The 22,194-nt window shown below is 40.3% G+C and overlaps 1 protein-coding gene across 4 annotated transcripts in view; it reads left to right on the top strand.

The window, feature by feature from the left end:
* exoc2 (exocyst complex component 2) overlaps positions 1–22,194 on the top strand; it is a 130,993-nt gene that overhangs the window by 67,553 nt on the left and 41,246 nt on the right. For all 4 annotated transcript variants that reach the window (XM_061778378.1, XM_061778377.1, XM_061778379.1 and 1 more), the window contains 4 exons: positions 8,689–8,834; positions 11,769–11,850; positions 11,928–12,030; positions 17,313–17,431. In XM_061778378.1, coding sequence (XP_061634362.1) covers positions 8,689–8,834; positions 11,769–11,850; positions 11,928–12,030; positions 17,313–17,431 — 450 coding nt within the window. The remainder of the gene's footprint in view (positions 1–8,688; positions 8,835–11,768; positions 11,851–11,927; positions 12,031–17,312; positions 17,432–22,194) is intronic.

Here is a 22,194-nt window from a genome sequence, read left to right as displayed (position 1 = left end):
ACATATCGTTTGCAATGGTGACCTGCCCTAGAAGGCAGCCAGTTAAGCATCAAGTCCAAGTCAATCAAGTTAATTTCAGTCTAGGTCACAGTAGTGGTAATCTTGGTCAGAATTCTTTTACAACTATAAAAACCTGGCATTTGAACAGGGGTGTGTATACTTCTTAAATCCACTGCGACCTTGTTCCTGTTTTTGTAATCTGCCTGGTGAGCCTACAGTATTGTGCTGTTTAACGATATAGTAGAAGAGCATTTCTTGGTGCTGAATTTGCCTTAATTTGTTATTTTACAAAGATTTTATTTTATGAAGATTTTATTTATTATGATTTAGGTTAAGTGATAATGCTCAGCGATATCTGAATTTGCACATTCAATTTTTATTTAGTTTTTATTTTATTTGACGTTCATGGTGTGATTTAAAACAAATCAGAAGTTACTTACCAGTTACTCATTACTTGAGTATTTTTTTCACTAAGTAATTTCTTACTCTTACTCAAGTAATTATTTGGAGCACTACTTTTTACTTTTACTTGAGTCATATTATAATAAAGTAACAGCATTCTGACTTGAGTACAATATTTGCCTACTCTGTCCACCTCTGTAAATCACTAGTTTACATCCTGAACACATTAAAGACATGCTAATGGAATATTAGCCCAGTAGGACTCTGAGATCTGATAATGAAGCACAGAGTCCAAAGAAAACATGCAACAGCTTTTAGCTGCTATGCTGCAAGCAAATGGAATAAGTTGCCAATAGAATTGAAGTCAGCTCCAAGTGTCAATGTCTTTAATTTCTGGTTAAAAACTAATCATTTTTCTCATACTTTTTAGAACATTTATGCTTTTAAATCATCTTTCCTGCACTGTATGTTGTTTTATTTTTATTTTTTCTGTTTTTAAGATTTTTCTCTTTATCTTTAAACTGCTTTTGATCATGTAAAGCATATTGCGTTACCGTGTGTATGAAATGCGCTATATCAATAAATTTGCTTTGTGTGTGCTTGTCTGCCTGTCTGTCTGTCTTGTCTGTCTCTCTGTCCGTCTGTCTATTTGACTGCCTCACGGTTTGTCTTTTGGCTTGATTGCACTCTTAAACCAGTTAATTTCTTTACATTCCTTTATGGTATTTTATGTTTTTGTAGTCATATGACTACTAATTCTACCTGGGGGGAGAGGGGTGGTGGAATTAATTAATTGCATCTCAGTTCATTTCAGTGGGGAAAATTTAATTGATATAAAAATAAATAGGGTTACGAATAGGGTTGGGAATCGAGAACCGATTGGAACCGGGACTAACATTCTGGTTCTCCCGGGATCGTTAAAATTAAAAACATTTGGTTCCCCGTTTCAATACCTAGAGTCCGCCAACCCTGAATAAGAAAGTGGTGAAAACCAACGATGACGAACGCGTACAAAGCCGTACTTGTGCCCAACGGCAGTGATGAACAAAAGTGTTAACTATGTTAAAATAAATGACTCATCATCTCAGGGCAACACTTGGATTAAGATTATATTGTGCAAAAGAGGCTTTCACGGTGTGTAGAACTCTGATGTGTTCCCTCCCGCTCCGAGCCTCAGTCTACACTGTGCAAAACTTCAGTCAGTCAATTGGGTGAGTGAAACAATAAAATACGTCTATGCCAACATTGATGCAGCTAACAAGTTAAACACTGGGTTGCACTCTTGCACTGATGGTTTTTAGCGTTTATTTTAGTCTTCAAACCAACGTGAGAGCTGATGACAGACACAAAAATAAAATATAAATTACTTTCCCATACTGGAAAGAAAGTAGAAACGGTCGCATTACAAGATTAACATTAAGCTAAAACTTCACCAAAGCTCAAACTAGTAACTTTACATCACAATGAATTGGGACAAAATTCACAAAAACATTGTCTACAGTATCACAAGCAATAACCTTGTGTGTCATCGGTGGGTAGGTTAAGGAATCAACGTTTTATAGCATTTGGCTCCATTACTTTCGTTTTCAAAATTCACCTGTGTCGTGTGAAGTTACTTTTTGTGCCGAAATGCTGAGTTCTGGTGGATACCCTTCAGAATAAAAGGCTACATGCTTAAAACAGGAAGTCAAGTGTAAACTTGCACATATAAACCATTAGACGTGATAAAACAGTTGCAAATAACGATAACAATGCTGTATCTAACTTTTAGCTGCAACAATAATTACTATTAAGTAAATTGGTTTAGTTCCATACACATTGCCTTTTGGTTCCTAGGTTTGATATTTATATTGGTTATAAAGAACGGTCAGTCAAATGTTCATTTTAGTTTATGCAGCAGGCTGCTATGAAAATGGATAATTTGGACACGCTTTATTTAAACCATGCAAACCTTTTTGACCCAGCCCCCTAAAAGAATTGGAATAGAGAATTGTTTGGAACCGGAATCGAATTGACGAACCGGAATCGGAATCGCTCAAATTCAAACGATGCCCAACCCTAGTTACGAACTTGGTCATGGAACAAACTAAACTCTTAAGTCAAGGTGCTATTGTATGTCACCCTTTAGAGTCGTTATAGTCACAACCAACTGGGAGGAGACTGCTGGGTATAATATGTAATACTTCAATACTTCAACTTCAACAAGCTGGTCCGCAAGCACAAAGACCTGGGGCCTCATTTATAAAGACTTGCGTGGATTTCCTACAGAAACATTGCGTACTCTGAAATCCAGAAAACGTCGTGAGCACAAACATATCCAGATGTATGAATCTGTGCGTACGCATGAATCTAAGCACATTTCCTTTGATACATCCCAATCAATGTAGAATTGAGCGCACATGTTGGAGTAGCCGACTCCTCCCTGTCCACGGCCACATTTAAATATCCATCCATCCATTTTCTGAGCCGCTTCTCCTCACTAGGGTCGCGGGTGTGCTGAAGCCTATCCCAGCTGTCATCGGGCAGGAGGCGGGGTACACCCTGAATTGATTGCCAGCCAATCACAGGGCACATACAAACAAACGACCATTCGCACTCACAGTCACAACTACGGGCAATTTAGAGTCCCCAATTAATGCATGTTTTTGGGATGTGGGAGGAAACCGGAGTGCCTGGAGAAAACCCACGCAGGCACGAGGAGAACATGCAAACTCCACACAGGCGGGGCCGGGGATTGAACCCGCGTCCTCAGAACTGTGAGGCTGACGCTCTAACCAGTCGGCCACCGTGCCGCCACATTTAAATATGCAAATCATATTTAAATGAAACCTGCACCTGCGAGCCCAATCTCTGCATGATCAGAAAAAAAGAAAATGAGCAAGGTAATGAAGAAAAAAAACATTCTGAATGTGAAATTGAGATGCTGGTCAAAGTGCAAAAAAAATCCTCTTTGGCACACTGTCCTCTGGTGTTAACAAGCGAAAGAGGAGTGAATGAGACAGTATGTGCGGCTGTCAATGTTGTGGGGTCAGAACAGTGCACACACGCTGAACTAAAAAAGAACTGGACAGACATTAAGGTGGATGTGAAGCGGAGGACAGCTGCTCACCGCCAAAGTGTGCCCAAAACAGGAACCGGCGCGGAGGGCCTCAACCCGTTCGAGGAGGGAGTCGCTGCACTCGTGTGACACTGCTCTCTCTGAGGGGTGGTGGTAGCACATGTGGTTGATTCTGATCACCCCACAAGGTAAATACCATTTATTTTTTATAACGCACAACAAATGTGTTCATGCAGTAACCTACACTCAGCCCTATGAGATAAAGGTTAATGCTTAAATGTTGTATGTATGGTATTTGTAATGTTTTGAATTCAAATAGTAGCATGTCAAAATATTAAAGAGGATATCAAACACTTTGACTCCTGTTTGATTACTCAATTTATTATTTGAATACACAGGCGAAGACACGCAGTTGTAGCCACCCGCTACATGCTCGGAGGATTCGTCCACCGTCCCCAGTGTCTCTGGTGTCACAGACGGGGAGGATTCCTCCACCGTCCCTGGCATCACTGGTGTCACAGACGCGCAGGATTCGTCCACCCTTCCTGGCGTCTCCTCCGGCATCCCAAGCGTCTCCGACGCAATTACACTCCAACAATTGGCTGCTGCTGCCTGCCCGACTGACCGTGTCCTCACTCGTGCACACTGATAAAAAGAGTCCTTTGAATTTACTTAATTTTAGCAGGTACATTGGTTGCACATTATTAAAATGTGTTAAAATTAAATAATTTACCCCTCTTCTCCGAAACAAAATTTGTCATTTTAATCATGTGCAACCAATGTACATGTTCAAATTAAGGAAATTCAAATGACCCTTTTTTTTTAGTGCATGTGCTGGAGTCAAAAGAGATTGTGAGGGCAACAGTCGTCATAAATGATCGCCTTGATCAATTAATAGGTGTCCTCACAAATATCAGTGATTCATTAAATACACTGGTTAACAAATGAATTCTGAGTCCTTGCTTCTTTTACATTGTTGAAATCAAATGATGCCCGGCATTAATTGTTCATCACCGCACATTTCCACATTCATTTCACTCTTGATACATCTCAACTTTGCTGTGAAAAAGGACGTACGCCATGTTTTTGTGCGTATGCACCTTTTGTACTTGAGGCCCGTGGTGAAAATCAAAGTTTGTACATTTTGTATTTTTAGTCCATCACATGACGAAAAAGGGAGATAACAAAGGCGTCACACATGTTTTTTTATGACATGGTTATGATACTTTTCTGGGTAATAAGAAGGAATTATGCCCGAAAAATGTAACGGACATAATTATTTGGATAATATAATAATTAAATAATTATATATATATATATATATATATATATATATATATATATATATATATATATATATATATACATATATATATATGTATTATTATTAGAAATATTAAAATAATAATTTTAAAATAATCTGTATTCTCTCAGGTTTAATTCCAGGATAAAAATGGATGGGTTTCCTCGATATAAAATGTCATCTGTAAACAGGGCTACTTTGTGAGTTCCATGAGCAAACCTGATCCCTTTTGTCTTCGCATTCTGTCTTAGCCATTGGCTAAGAGGCGCTATAAAAATGGCAAATAAAGAGTGGGGAGACCGGGCATCCCTGACGACATCACCTTTCTAAAATGAAGGAATTTGTTAAACTGCTATTTATCTTAATTTAATCTGATGTTTTATTCAACAGTGCTCGTATAGTTTTCACAAAGTTTTCATGAAATTGGAATCTCTGTAGTATCTTGTATAAGAACGACCAATTAACTGAGTCAAATGCCTTCTCTACATCCAACCCCAACAAAACAGCTTCGAAATTGTGTTTATTTATTTGATTAATTATGTGAAGGGTTCTCTTAACATTATCCATTTTCTGTTGTTGCCTAATGAAACCTGTTTGGTCTAACTGTATAATGTTTGGAAGTATTATTTCTAGACTCCTCCCTAAAATTGACGTGAAAAGTTTATAATCGTGGTTCAAAACACTAACTGGGTGGAAATTAGTACACTCTGATTTAAAGTATCTTTCCCTTTTTTTTTGGTATCAAAGCAATGATCGCCTCACACCAAGAAGGAACGATCTCTCCATTTTCAAGTACCCAATTAAAAGTCCTCAATAATAATGGCGATAGGTTTTTATGCCACTCTGATAAAAATACATCTGAGCCCGCGCACTTGTTAGAGTCGTGAGATTGCCTTCTGCAATTCTCCCATAATCACCTTTGCCATTAAAACTTCATTCTGGCCTACAGAGACAGTTGGAACATTTTGAGTGAAGCCAGCTGAGGGTCAGGTAATTTGTCCCCCTTGTGGACATTTTGGATCTCTAATACACTTTTCTACACTTTTTCTAGTTTTTCCAATTTTTCCTATCTGAGCTACTTTTGTAAAGCTAATTTTGCAATAATTTTCCCTCTTGAAACCGCCTTGCCCACGTCCCATACCATAGCTGGGGACATCTCCCCATTATCATTTTCAGACAGATATAGCAAAATTTACACTTTTATTTCCTCCTTCATCCTTCCTCTGAGAGCGTCTTGTTGAGTCTCCAGGTGAATGTGTTCTCATTTTTTTCAATTTAAATCTAGATAAGGCGACACGGTTGCCGACTGCTTAGCACATCTGCCTCACAGTTCAAATCCGGCCTCTCCTGTGTGGAGTTTGCATGTTCTCCCTGTGCCTGGGTGGGTTTTCTCCCACATCCCCAAAAACATGCATGGTAGGTTAATTGAAGACTAAATTGCCCGTAGGTGTGAATGTGAGTGCGAGTGGTTGTTTGTTTATATGTGCTCTGCGATTGACTGGCAACCAGTTCAGGGGGGCTCCAGCACGGCCGTGACCCTAGTGAGGATAAGCGGTATGGAAAACGAATGAATAAATAAATCTAGATAGACAGGGCTATGGTCTGGTAAGTCCATTATTCCAATCTTGCATGTCCTTACAAGGTTGACGTCTTTACATGAAAAAAATAATCAATCCTTGAATAGTTATGTGGTGAAGAAAAACAAGTGTAATCTCTGGCGGTTGGGTTGAATTTCCTCCATACATCGCAAACGCCCATTGCCCTTATCTATCCATGCTATTACTGACTGAGCTATTTTGAAATTGTGATGCCCGTGACACATATAACTTTTGGTTCAGTCTCATATTACAGTCACCACCACAGATAACCAATCCCTGGGCTTTTGTAATCATTAAATCAATAATATGTCTGTAGAACCCACAATTCGCCCCTGGAGGGGGCATAAATATTTAAGGAAGGAATGAAGGAAGGAAGCCGAAAACACATAATTAAAGCCCTTTCTTTTAAGTTTTGTATGTTCAGCATTAGTCAAATGGGTTTCTTGCAGAAATATTACATCTACCTTATCTTTTGACATTTTTCCAAGAATTTTACTTCTTTTGATTGAATTAAGGACACTTCACATTATAAGAAGCCTACCTAAGCGCTGCTTTATGACTTTCCATTAAGGAACAAATAGTACCTATTATTCAGAGAGACCCCCATCCACTCACAAAACTCTGAGAAACGAAAGTTCACTAGTTTTCAAAAATAGCTCTGGTTGAACGTCCCGTTGTGAGGTCTTTTTCTGACCCTGTAAGAGCCGAGATCTTGTGTGTGCTCGGAGTGAAAACCTCCATGCGCGTCTCCTTTTAGAGGGCCCTCCATTAGATGTCCAACCAAAACAATGGCATAGAAAAGCCAGAGTCTCCTTGATCAAAAACAATATAAACATACATTAAACCAAATGTCTGTCAAAGCATGTGTCTATTGTTTGTTTGTCCCACAGTGTCCTCCTTAATATGTCTCCTTACTATACTCAAAAACAATTTCAGCTGTCCGGTCACCTGTATGCTTACAATCTCTTTTTGAAACTTTCCCATGGAGCCTCCGACTGCTGACTGATGTAGACCGTCACGGACAGGCATCTCCCTCACCATATTATTAGTAGCCTCCTGCGCCAAGTTGTAAAGGCACGTATCTCCCTCGTAGAACACTCATCCTGGCTGCAAACGGTGTCTGGAATCGTATATCTTTCTCGCACAGCACCTTTTTCGCCTGCGTGTGTTCTCGGCACTTCCTCAGGGTCTCCGGCGCGTAGTCGTGGTCAACAAAGACTCTCCTCTCGTGCATAAACCCATTTTTACGCCATACCTTTTGCAGGATATCCTCTTTACTTTTGCTGCTGAAAAACTTTACTATAGACCTCGGGGGAGACTCAGCGGGAGGTTTGGGACCCAGGGCAGGGCGCGAATGCTCAATCTTGAGATCAGTGGCGGCAGGCAACTCCAACTTCTCCTTCAGTAAATGTTCCACAAATGATATCATCGATGCAGAGTTGGTCTCAGCCCCCTCCCTAATGCCATGAATTCTAATATTGTCCCGTCTCGCTCGTTCCTCCTGGTCTATTAGCTCCCACTTAGCATGTAGCTTTAGCAGCTCCCTTGTAGCTTCTTCCAACCCCTGCCCTCTTTCCTCCATTTCTCAAATACGCTTTTTGGCATTGTTGATTCTGTAATTAGTTGTCGAAATGTCCTTTTTTATTTCGCCGAGAGTGTCCATATTTTCATGCAAAGAACTCTCAATTCTTGTAGTATCGTCTGTAAGTTAGCCATGGCCACATTAGCCTGTTGCTCCCTGGTTTCAAGGCGGCTGTCCGGCGGTGGATTCGTCTCCGTCTGAGTATGTTATTTCAGTCCGTGGAACCAGCTTTCTATGTTTTTTGGGCATCATGTAAACGCCTTGTTAACTTTGAGTCGTAGTGCCAAGTAAATATTGAATAAAGTACAGCGTTTTCCTTGCTAATAGAGGAGCTCTACAATCGTGCAACCTACGCTATGGCCGCTCAATCGGAAGACCCCAAATAACATATTTGAGTAGAGTGTGGCCTGAACCTCATTTTTTTTATTGGAGTGAGCAACAACCAAAGGCACCACGAGACCTGAATATGACTGAAACTGAAAATACCAAAATCCAAGTAAAACCCAGACCATAGCACAAACAAATGATCACAATTGTCAACTTCACAAAACACAATTTTCAAATATTAATGTCTGCATTAAGTGACTTAGAGTCTGCTTAAAAATGTAGATTTGTCTTTTTTTAATTTTTTTATTTTTTTAATAAATCAGAGCTGTTTCTTTTTTTTTTCTTTTTTTCTTTTTTTTTTTCAATATTCAAATTTTCACACTAATTCTATCTCTTCCTCTTTGCCTCTTGTTCATAGGAGCCAGTGAGACTGCAGATACACTTTTCCAGGAGGTTTTGGGCCGGAAAGACAAAGCCGACTCCACACGCAATGCACTCAACGTCCTGCAGCGTTTTAAGTTTCTTTTTAACCTGCCACTTAACATTGAACGCAATATCCAGAAGGTATCCATACTGCTATAAACGCACTTTACAACAACAGAAGCAATTCATATCGTATGTACTTATTAACCTAGTGAATCCAAACAAACAGTGTTTTACATATTTTTTTTCTGTAGCTTCCCTTTTGAAGTGTGATTGTATGAGGTTTGTGTAGTGAATTACAGAATGCGGTGTACATCTTCATCCTCCAATGTCAGAGTAAGCTGTCAGATATGAGATGAAAAGGCAACAAGTCAAGTTTACGCAATTACAGTATCAAGTATTGTACATCATCTAAAAAGTCATCATGTGTCAGGACAAAAGTTGTCAAGTTTATGGAATTACACCATCAGACAACACAGCCTCAGAAAACACAACATCAGATGAAACATCCTCAGATGAACAACTTCGGACAAAATGACTCAGAAAAAACAGCGACAGTTGAATGACTTAGAACGAGGCGCTGGAATAAGTTGTGACCAAGATGTGGATGGTCCAAGAGGATTTTGCGTGCCCTTGTTTTAGTCCTTGTAGCGTGCAATTCCTCAAGAGTGGGTAAGTGGGTACCGATAATTTTTTCGGCATCCTCGACTGTCCGTTGCAGTCTGATTTTGCCCTTCTTAGTGGCAGCACCAAACCAGACTGTGATGGATAAACACAGAACCAATTAAATGCTGTTGCCTTTCTCTGCTGCTCTTCTCTCTCGACACGAACAACTGCACCTCAATGCACTCCTGAAGTTTGCAAACGACACTACAGTCATCAGCTTCATCAAAGACGGTGTTTGGTCTGCATATCGACAGGAAGTGGAGCAGCTGGAGCTTTGTTGCGGCCAACACAACCTGGAGCTGAACACCTTCAACACGGTAGAGATGATCGTGGACTTCAGGAAACATCCTTCACCACAGCTCCCCTCATGCTGTCCAACTGCCCTGTGTCAACTGTCGTGACCTTTCTGAGTTCCTGGGAATTACAGTTTCTCAGGACCTGAAGTTGGAGACCAACATCAACTCCATCCTCATAAAGGCCCAGCACAGGATGTACTTCCTGGGGCTGCTGAGGAAGCACGGCCTTCCACAGGAGCTATTCAGGCAGTTCTACACAACAGTATTTAATCGGTTCTGTGTTTATCCATCACAGTCTGGTTTGGTGCTGCCACTGAGAAGGGCAAAATTAGACTGCAACGGAAAGTCAAGGGTCCCGATAAAATTATCGGTACCCACTCTTGAGGACTTGCACGCTGCTAGGACTAAAACAAGGGCACGCAAAATCCTCTTGGACCATCCACATCCTGGTCATCACTTATTTCAGCTCCTTCCCTCGATTAGGCACTATCGAACATTCCAACAGCTTCTTCCCTCTTGCCATTAACTTGTTAAACAGTAAACTTATAATTTCATTGCAGCATGCTGCCAATTGTGTACATCTCTGCGGGACACTCCTACATTATTCATACACTTGCTGTTTTCTCACGCTGAACTATTTGCATACTGTTGTTGATTACTACTACCCACTTATGTGTTTGAGAACTCTGCAATATTTGTACACTCATCACTACCAGATCATTGAGCTATTAGTCACTTAATTGCTCTAAATTGCTGGAGGATTGCATTATTTGCCCAATTGCCATTATATCACAGCACTAGTGGCTTTAATTGCTCAATGAGTTTCCACATGTGTTTTTTATGTCCTAAATGTATATTTTGTCATAGTGGCTGTTTGTTGTCATACTAGAGTGGCTCCAACTACCGGAGACAAATTCCTTCAGTGTCTTGTAACATGCTTGGCCAATAAAGGTGATTCTGATTTTGATTTGTGAAAAAGTTTTATCTGATACCGTTTTGTCTAAGGCTGTGTTGTCTGATGGTCAGTATAATTTCATAGACAGGACAGATTACATCCGATGGTGAAGTTTTATAAATATGACAAACATTTTCCTGACACCTGATGACTTTAAAGCTGATGTGATGTCTGATATCCGACACTGTAATTTCATAAAGTTGACTGATGTGTCCCTGAGACTTGATGCTTGTTATCTTACGTCAGACACCTGATCAACAACTGTAAATGTCCTTTTTTTTTTAGAATTGGAGGAGTTGAACATTTGTTAGCAGTACACATTGAAGTGGTCCAGCTGGTACAAAGTGTTATTTTAAACCTTCATATCTACATGCAATTGTATTTGTTCAAATCTATCCCCTTTTGTGAAGAAAAAGAAGATCCAAGTCTGCTTATATTTTACTTTGTTTTATTTATATTATCCTAAGCTTCTGAATTATTTCAGAATTCACTACCATCTAATTGTTGTGTATCTGTGCAGCTAAATTATATACAGGATAATGCTCTGCTAGTTTTCATCCTGTAGATTGTTAGGACTGTCAGAATCAGAATCATCTTTATTTGCCAAGTATGTCCAAAAAAACACACAAGGAATTTGTCTCCGGTAATTGGAGCCGCTCTAGTACGACAAAAGACACTTTTGAGACATAAACGAATTGACAAAAACTGAGAAATAAATAGTTGCTAGTTATCTGGTAATGCCGGTACAATTTTTTATTTTATTTTTTTTACAATTTTGCAAAAAGATGCAGAGTCCTCTAGCACTTAGAGCAGTTCGAATCACTAATATAGCTATAGTCCGGTGCAATGACCATTGTGCAAAGGGCGCCGAGACTTCAAGCGAGTAGTGCGATAACCTGGGACAATGTTGATTGTGCAAATGTTGCAGATACTCCTCAATCAGTGTGCAAATGGTGCAGATGCTACTCTGTCATCAGTGGCCTGTATTGGTCAACAACAGATATGCAAATAGTGCAGCATGGCGAGACTACTACAGTGAGTGCACGAGTAATATATAATTGGCCCGACAGAAATGTGACAGCAAACTCAGGCAAATAAAAAAAGTGAATATACTGAGCGACTGTACAATGTTGGGTTCATTATTAACTGTGATTACAGGGTGATTATGATGTGGTGATAAATGACTACGAGAAGGCAAAATCTCTTTTTGGCAAAACAGAGGTCCCTGTTTTTAAAAAAGGTAAACTCCTATTGCCCCCATGTGTGTATTTGAGAAAAAAGGGTAAAAATAATGATCTTTCTTTTTCTGTTTTAAAGTGTATGCTGAGGTTGAGACAAGGATCAGGGCTCTCAGGAGCTTACTTCTGGAAAAATTGCTGCAGACTCCCTCAACACTACACGATCAGAAGAGATATATCAGGTCTTCTGTTTTTTAATATATTACCATAATGTTATTCTACATTCTCTACGGTTTGGTCCCAGGGCCGGTTCCAGACATTCATACTTGAGGGGGGAGGCAGAAAAGTTAAGGGTGCATCACGTAACTATTAACTATTTTTATTGTATTATTTATTATGATGCTAACTTAGTGTTTGCTACACAGCATCGTTTACTACTTAACTACTTTCTCTCTAATAACACACTCGGGTAAAGCAGGTAATGACTATTATTAACAGGGCACTGTTACTTGTGTCACTGTCACTACTCATCATTAAAGCACATAGCCGATCAAATTTATAATCTTGGATAGCATCGCAAGCTTTGTTCCTCCGGCCCTGTGACATTACAACTCATGCACAAATCACGTGAACTGGACCGCTCAGAAAACAATAATTCAAAATGAGCACAAAACTAAATAATAATCAAAATTTGTGACTTTTTCTCCTTCAGTTTTTCCCTTGAATATACAACCCCAATTCCAAGGAAGTTGGGACGTTGTGTTAAACAGAATACAATGATTTGCAAATCATGTTCAACCTATATTTAATTGAATACACTGCAAAGACAAGATATTTAATGTTCAAACTGATAAACTTTATTGTTTTTAGCAAATAATCATTAACTTAGAATTTTATCGCTGCAACACGTTCCAAAGAAATCTGGGACAGTAGCAAAAAAGTTGAGTAATGCTCATCAAACACCTGTTTGGAACATCCCATAGGTGAACAGGCTAATTGGGAACAGGTTGGTGCCATGATTGTGTATAAAAGGATCTTCCCTGAATTGCTCAGTCATTCACAAGCAAAGATGGGGCGAGGTTCACCTCTTTGTGAATAAGTGCGTGAGAATCGAACAGTTTAAGGACAATGTTCCTCAACGTACAATTGTAAGGAATTTAGGGATTTCATCATCTACGGTCCATAATATCACCAAAAGGTTCAGAGAATCTGGAGAAATCACTGCATGTAAGCGTCAAGGCCGAAAGCCAATGCCCGTGATCTTCGATCCCTCAGGCTGCACTGCATCAAAAGCTGATGTCAATGTGTAAAGGGTATCGCCCCATGGGCTCAGGAACACTTCAGAAAATCAATGTCAGTAAATAAGGTTCGGCGCTACATCCGTAAGTGCAACTTGAAACTCTACTCTGCAAAGCAAAAGCCATTTATCAACAACACCCAGAAACGCCACCGGCTTCTCTGGGCTCAAACTCATTTAAGGACTGATGCAAAGTGGAAAAGTGTTCTGTGATTCGACGAGTCCACATTTCAAATTGTTTTTGGAAATTGTGGACGTCATGTCCTACGGGCCAACAAGGAAAAGAACCATCCGGACTGTTATGGACGCATAGTTCAAAAGCCAGCATCTGTGATGGTATGGGGCTATGTTAGTGCCAATGGCATGGGTAACTTACACATCTGTGAAGGCACCATTAATGCTGAAAGGTACACACAGGTTTGGGAGAAACATATGCTGTCATACAAGCAACATCTTTTTCATGGACGCCCCTGCTTATTTCAGCAAGACAATGCCAAACCACATTCTGCACGTGTTACCACAGCATGGCTTCATAGTGAAAGAGTGTGGGTACTAGACTGGCCTGCCTGCAGTCCAAACCTGTCTCCCATTGAAAATGTGTGGCGCATGATGAAGCGTAAAATACGACAACTAAGACCCCGGACTGTTGAACAGCTGAAGCTGTACATCAAGCAAGAATGGGAAATAATTCCTCAGTTCCCAAACGTTTATTGAATGTTGTTAAAAGAAAAGGTGATGTAGCACAGTGGTAAACATGACCCTGTCCCAGCTTCATTGGAATTGGGGTTGTAATTCCAATCTCTTCGTCCATATGTTTATTTGTGTGGGTATATGGGTGGAAGGACAAAAAAGTACAAACAGACAAGGGAACATAACGTAGGCTCAATGAGTAGACTTTACAAAGCAAATCTATCAAATCAGAATCATCTTTATTTGCCAAGTATGTCCAAAAAACACACAAGGAATTTGTCTCCGGTAGTTGGAGCCGCTCTAGAACGACAACAGACAGTCAATTGACAGAGAACACTTTTGAGAAATAAAGACATTGACAAAAACAGTCACTGAGCAATAAAGGGTTGCTAGTTATCTGGTAATGCCGGTACAAATTAGTATTTATTTATTTTTGACAATTGTGCAAAAAGATGCAGAGTCCTCTAGCACTTAGAGCAGTTCGAATGACTAATCTCGCAATAGTCCGGTGCAATATCGAGCACTTCTGGTTTCGCTCTGATTTTGAAACTCATAATTGCAACACTTCTGGTGGCGGACTAACGGTACCTTGACGATCGCCACACTGCGCAAATCACATACAGTAGACTTCAAACATTTTACAAAATTAAATAATTGCTTTAGGCACTTAAATTATAAAGATTAACATATTACCTTAAACAATAAATTACTTTGTGGTGGTTTCTACATTCTCACTGCAGAAAGCTCATCAAACAGACAGCTGGCACAGCACACAGCATGAAGCGGATGGGACACGGATTTGCACAGATTTGATTTGAGGGGGCAAGAGGGGGCACTGCAGCCTTCAATGAACGCCGTGCCCCCTCTTGCCCCAGCGAGTACCCAATCCCGGTTTGTCCTCTTTTTAAATGTAGACCAATTATGCTTTTCCTCCTCGATGGATTTTTTTCGTATTTGTGCAAATGCTGTGCAACATATGTGGCACATATCTGTGTGTGCTGTTCTCTGTGAATGTTGTAGCGTCAAAGGGGGTCAATGCTGGATATCTCCAGAAACCCTTTACAAATCACATCTGCCATTTCGAAGTGATTATATAGCAGATATACAGCAGTTAAATCGATAAATATGATGTAGAATGCGCCTTCTGCTTTTTGCATCCAGCGCCTTTGTCTCTTTCCGGCGCTGTGACATCACACGAGCCAAACAGCCTGTTCATTCGGCATTGTGTATTGTTCCATGCTGTTGTTCCAGTCCTTGTATATTTGTTGTCTCTTGATTTAATGATGTCACAATGGTTTAATGTGTGGCATTTGGTTGTACAAATGGTTCAGACAGTGGCAGGAGTTTTTTTTTGGCTTTCCAAGTGAAAAAGGAACACATTACCAGTGGATAGGGAAAGTCACTCGACAGGGGAAGAAACGTGGTCAGCTATGGGTGACGAGCAAGCATTCCAAACTGTGCTTCGAACCGGCGTGTTTTGAGAAAGACTTAGCAGAAAGCATTGGATACAGAGGTAGAGGCTGAAACCAGCTGTGGTGCCAACTATTTTTCCTGAGGCCATCAGGACCTCAACCACCAGCAACAGAACTAAATCTCGCAGCCGCCACAGTGCAGCAGCGAAGCGACGCAGACAAGAGGTGAGGATTTCCTTGTATATAACTACGACACTATTATGGTTACTATACACTGGTAGGAGGAAATAAAAGAACCACGCAGTACTTTTCAGTACTGTCGTCTGTCGTCGGGTGATGTTGCTTTCCTGTAAATCACAAACTAATATTTAGTTGTGTAACTACTTTTTCTGAGAAGTGTTTATCATCTATGTTGCTAGTAGTAAACAAAATTCGTCCAGCCCAGGATGATTGGACTCCCTACACTATTCCTTTGTATTTTTTTGTTTCGCCCCACAAATTCTCTATCGGTCTGGGGATTGGGCAAGATACTCCATAACGATATTGTTGGTCAGGAATCAAGATGGTGCTCACTTCGTAGTGTGGTTGGGGTTGTTGTCTTGTTGAAATATCAATTTCAAGGGCATTTCCTTTTCATCATAAGGTAACAATGTATTTTGATGTATTCAGACTGAATAATAATCCATGGTATACGATAGATAGGCTCAACACCATGGTGTGAGAAACAGCTAATGTAAGGACTTAGAGCTTTACTGACCATTTTTAATACTCTGCTGATACCCGCAGCATAACTGAACTAGGAGCAGTTTGTATTCCTTGATCGCAGTAATTGTACTTGTGTATTTCTTATCAATATTATATTTGTGATAATTGTCCTATCAATACAATGTGTTATTTTACGATATCTAACACATGATGGAGGTAGTAGCTGATGTCAAGGATCAAATTGGTAAATGGTTATGCCACCTTTTATTGTAAGGCTTTCAGCCATAGAGGAGCTTAGGAAAATTTACAGGCATTAATTCTTTGTCTCAGCAAGTTGATAACCAAAGGGCAGGTAGCTGGGATCACATTATCCTTACTGCAGATCTCTTGTGGGAACGTCACACTATCATCTACAACAATTTTTTAGTTTCATTCTTCATTTTAGTTATTTCCACTCTATCAATTTGTCCATTCATATTTGTCCTCTCCAATTTAATATTGGTAAGACAGACCTGTCACACTTAAAGAGACCAACTTGAAACCACACGACAGTGCAACTTTCATCCTACTGCATTGGACCTGCCTGTGAATCTCCACTCTGCTCATTTGCCCTTCGTGTGGATAGCAGGGGATGTATGTGTGCATCTGTTGGTGCTAGCTAATGAGAAATAAGTGTGCAACTTATTCATAAGATCACAGTAGAATGAGCCAGGCCACAGCCCAGAGAATGAATCATGACTGAAGTCACAGGTTGCTGAGTGCAATTAATTGCTGGCAGAACGACCAGTAAGGATTGCTGATGGATTGGTAATGAATTTCAAGGAAAATGTTTGATGAATTGCAAAGTTAGGCCCTTTTCTTTCTTTAAATGCATAATTTTATGGTTTACATGAAAATCCAATGGATATGATCAATATTAATTTGAGGAAGGATTTATTTGATAAGCTATTCATTTTTTTCCTCTTTGCTTGATTTATGATTTTAGGATTCTAAAAATATGTTGACATTTTTTGTTTTACCTCAGAAAAAGCATTTCTTATGTCACCCCATAAATTATATATTGGATTAAGGTCGGGGGATTGTTCTGGCTACTCCATAACCTTCAAATTGTTGGTCAGTAACTAATGTATTGCTGTTGTGTTTGGAGTCATCTTGTTGAAATTTGCAGGATACTAAAAATTATACACCTGCTTTCAATTAATTATGTAAACCCATAGAGAGCAAATCTTTATTTTTGCTAATGTTGATTTGAGGTGCAGCTAAATTTACCATAATTACAGTAAATTGTCAAAAATAGGACAGACAGAACAGAATGTCTGTGGCACTAATCCCACGGAAAGCAATATGTGGCCAGTGAAATTGAACAATATTAACTCCTATGAATATTAAAGCATTTGCATGTTTCTGTCTCCTTGTGAAGATACCTGTCTGACCTGCATGCTCCGGGTGACCCAGCGTGGCAGTGCATCTACGCTCAGCACAAATGGATACTGCAGCTGATGCAAGACTGCAGAGATGAGTTTATCGGTGGCCAGAGAGGTAACAAACCCGTTATATATTGCGTTACACATAAAATAAAAAGAGAAACGAAAAATGTCTAAAGGTCCCCTTCCATCACTGTTTTTCTATTTAATGTTGATAATCTTTGATGTCCTTTTATCTGGTTTGCATGATAATTTTGGTTGCAAATGTCAAAAATGTCCTTCTTCAAGCTGTTCTAGTCTGCCTGGCAATTGAGACAGTCAGACTTCTCATTATTATGTGACATGTAAATGAACTTTACACTGATTGGGTTGCTCAACTTCCCTAATTTAAATATAGAAAACAGCTTGGGTCTGATCGGTCTATATAACGGCGTCTGCTTGACAGATGTCATGTCCTTCGATTCCTTGTTCACACTCGAACAAGAAGACTGTCTGTGTGCAGTTTGGAGTCACCTCTGGATCTCTATGCTCATGCCCCACCCAGCTTTGAATGTTCCATTAGGTAGTGTTAAGTTTGCTGCTTAGTGAAAATAAACATAAAGGTAACAGCCTTACATCAAGAAATATAGTGCTGTGAAAAGGCATTGGCCCCATTCTAAAATTCTTATATTTTTGCATAGTTTCCCCACTTTAAGATCATCAAACAAATGTAAGTATCAGACAAATACTGTATTACACAAGTGACATTAAAATGCTGTTTTTGAATGGTGATGTCATTTATTAAGGGAAAAAAAAACTGTTCAAAGTTAGTCGGCCCTGTGTGAAAAAGTAATGTCCCCCAAAGCCTAATAACTGGTTGGGCCATCCTCTGCAGCAACAAATGAAATCAAGCGTTTTCTATAACTGGCAATGAGTCTTTCACATCGCTGTGGCAATTCTTTGGCCCTCTCTTCCTTGCAAATTTGTCTGAATATAGCAAAAATGGAGGGTTTTCAAGCATGAACAGCTTTTTTAAGGTCATCCCACGGCATTTTCAATTTGATTCTTCAAGTCTGGACTTTGCACCACTCAATAACCTTCCTTTTTTTTTTTTTTTTTTTTTAAAAGCCATTCAGAAATTTACTTGCTGGTGTGTTTTGGATTGTTATCCTGCTGCAGAGCCCAAGTGTGCTTCAGCTTGAGGTCACAAACTGATGGCTGAACATTCTCCTTGAGGATTTTCTGTTAAAGAGCACAGTTCATGGTTCCATCAATCACAACAAGTTGGCCAGGTCCTGAAGGAGAAAAGTAGATCGTCACACTACCACCACCATGTTTTACTGTTGGTATGATGTTCTTTTTCTGAAATGCTTTGCAACATTTACGCCAGATGTAATGAGAAACACACCTTCTGAAAAGCTCAACTTTCATCTTGTCAGTCCATATATATTCTCCCAAAAGTCTTGGGAATCATTCAGGTGTTTTTTTTTTGTTTTGTTTTGTTTTTTTTGCAAAAGTAAGACCAGCATTTATGTTCTTTTTGTTCAGCAGTGGTCTTCGCCTTTGAACTCTGCCATGGATGCCATTTTTTCCCAGTCTCTTCCTTAGTGTCATGAACACTGACTGTAACTGAGGCAAGGGAGGCCTGCAGTTGTTCTTTGTGCCCTCCTGGATGAGTCATTACTGTTCTCTTGGGGTAATCTTTGTAGGCCGGCCCCTCCTGGGAAGGTTCACCACTGTTCCATGTTTTCTCCATGTGAGGACAATGGCTCTCCCTATGGTTCGCTGGAATCCTAAAGCTTTACAAATGGCTTTTGTAACCCTTTTCAGACCGCCAGATGTCAATTACTTTAATTCTCGACTTTTCTGAAATTTCTTTGGATCGTGTCATTTTGTCACAACTTTTTTAGATCTTTTGTTGGACCTGATTTTGTCGAGACAGATTCTGTTTAAATGATTTCTTAATTGAACAGGTCTGGAGGTAATCGGTTGGGTGTGAAAATTAACAAAAAATTGTGATTAGCCACAATTAACTCATGATTTAACAAGGGGGGCAATCACAGGGCCAGGTAAATTTTAATATTTCTTTTTCCTTAATAAATGAAATCACCATTTAAATACAGCATTTTAAGTTCATTTGGGTTATATTTGTCTGATATTTATATTTGTTTGATTTTCTTAAAGTGGGGAAACTGCAACAATATAAGAATTTGAGAAGGGGGCAATACTTTTTCATAGCACCATATGATAGTTTCAGGACAATGCAGGCGAATGGGAGTCCTCCAAAATAACCATCTTTTATGACCCTTTTTCATTAACAGCTGTGATGTTATTTTAATAAATTAAAGAAATGCATCTGTCTTTATTCATGTCTTACAGGTTCTGCTTCGAATGTTTGTTCTCCACACTTAATTTAAACTGGTCATAAAAGTGCCGCATGAGTTTGATTGTAGGAGTTATTTATACACACGGAACGCACATTCAAATACTGTCTATAATTATACATATGTTGTGTTTTACAACCATACTATATTCGTGATTTTTAATGTCACTGGTGGATGAAATAGCGAAGCTTGCATTCATTGTCGCTGACGATTTTCATCGCGGCCAGTTCAGTAACATGAAAGGGAGCGGATTGCGCTCAAAATAACCCTTCTGTCATGATGCGAGTTGGATTGGACCCAAGAGCAGACTGAGGCAGACGGAGTAGATTTATTGTAGGTTGATACAAGGTAAGGATATCCAAGGCAGGGTGGTGGACTGGTAGGAAAGGGAGCGAGCAGGAAGGGGGAATTGTGAGCAGGTGGAGTGGCTTGGCGGTGCGGCTTGAGCAGGCAGCGAGGTGAGGTAGGCACGGGAGGTACGCTGGAGATGGGAAAGAACACAATCGGGTGAGTACAGTAGCGGGTCGTAGGATAGTTACTGTCATACCATAAAAAACCTGGAAGTACAAGAGTCGGCCGGTGAGTCACAGACAAGTGTCAATACTCAGGCGAAGGCTGCAGGACTTGACAGGCTTTAAATCCAGGCAGTAATCAGTGCTGCTTGAAGACAGGTGCGCTGCACAGGTGATGCTGATTGCTAGGGAGACAGAGTGGGAGAGGGAGAGACAAGGTACAAGGTGCCACCCAAGCTCCAAAAGAGGAACTGCAGGGCATGGATTATGACACCCTCTTTTGATTTTCACCCACATCTAATCTAATTTACATTCTCTATTAGCACGCCAACAATCCAACACTTGGTGAATTGAGCTTCAGAATTATTTATACACACTGAACAGGCGCTGATCACCTCACCCGCGTCACACCGATATGCCTGCACCAAGCCACGTGGGACAGGTGTCGCCATGGCCGATCATAGAGTGGCTGTCACGGTGGGTGCGGGACATACGTCCACTCCCTCGGTCCTCCTCAGTGGGGTGCTGGCACATGCGCGCCCGGCGAGAGAGAGAGAGGGTAGAAATCAAAAGAGGGGCTATTTTGAGGTCTATTCGCTCCCATTCATTTAATCGAATTGGCCGTGACGACAAATCACTGGCAACAATAGGGGCTATCCCACCGCAGGAACCTTTGTAGGAACTTCCGTAGCTACCCTGGTAGCTTGAGTTCCCCCTCTGTCCCCACTGAAAAAGACTACTCTGGTACGGAAGGTTCCCCCTGGATTATTTTGTTCCTCCTGGCGGATAGGGTTTTCCTATAGCTACTAGGAACTCTTTGAGGGGGCGGGCTGTGATGACGAACGTTGATTGTTTGACAGACCTCCTTAGGAGTTTACTTTTTCATTCACAGAGCCGCCATTATGCAGCGTTACGCAAGGCTTAATATACAATGAAAAGCAAAACTTAGAATCATCGATCGAGCGTGGCGGTGGCGGACCTCACGGCAGTGGACCTCGCCACGGGTTCGGGCAAGGTCTGCCGCTGGCTGACTCGGTTCCGCTAAGGAGCAGAGGTCCGAGCCCAAGTGGGCGTGTGCGTCTTCCTCGGCCAGGCCGCAGGAGACGGACACCAGTGTGGGGCTGGCTCGCCGGGAAAATAAATATTTTTCTGTGTGAAGAAATTTATTTATTTTTTTGCATTATTGTACTCTTCAGAGTCTTCCAGATTGCTTAATTTATGTTAAAATAAAAAGAAATTCTCTGTGGGGGCCCGGGGATCCTGCCAGTCACCTCCTACAATGTTTTTTTTGTGGGTTTTTTAATCACCTTTTCCATGCCTTTGGTGTTTGCATGTCTGTCTATCGTCATCTGCGAGCTTCTGTTGCATTTCGGTTTGTCATCTCAATAAAATAGAATAAGTATATTCAAATTTATTGAAATGTACCTGTATATAATAAAACTCCTTACCTCCAAGACTGTCTGCAGCCAGGTTGGCATTGGAAATGTGAATCAGTTCTCATTTGCCTCACCTGGATAAAGGGTTAGTTTTTAAAGGTATAAAAAATATTTTAAATTTAGATTAAGATCAAATAAGACATTGAAAGCTTGAAATACCAGCATTCTTTAGATCCAGTAGGTGTCAGTAATGAGCAACATCAGCCTCATTTGCTTAAGTTACCCTGTACTAATTAGTGCAAAGAAAACACACACCACATGGGCTACAGGAACCTTTTACTACCAGGAACTCCTACTACCAGGAACAAAAGGTTCAAAGGCTGGTTAGTGTAAAACCCCCTAATGAATGCAAGCTTCGCTATTTCATCCACCACAGTTACATTAACATTGACAAATATTGTAGAAAAACATAATATATGTATACTTAATAGAGTTTATTTTTATGGCTCTGCAGCAGCTGAGACTCGCTCACTTAAAACCCGGAAATCTCGTGTTGCCGTTCGGCTGAGTTGAGTCGGTGGGTAACAGCCATGAAGTGGTCAGGTATAATATATGAATATAATTACC

This window comes from Phyllopteryx taeniolatus, chromosome 7 (genome assembly GCF_024500385.1).
Source record: "Phyllopteryx taeniolatus isolate TA_2022b chromosome 7, UOR_Ptae_1.2, whole genome shotgun sequence".
NCBI lineage: Eukaryota > Metazoa > Chordata > Actinopteri > Syngnathiformes > Syngnathidae > Phyllopteryx > Phyllopteryx taeniolatus.
The sequence above is the reverse complement of the archived record's forward strand: the minus strand, read 5'-3'. Positions and strand labels throughout refer to the sequence as shown.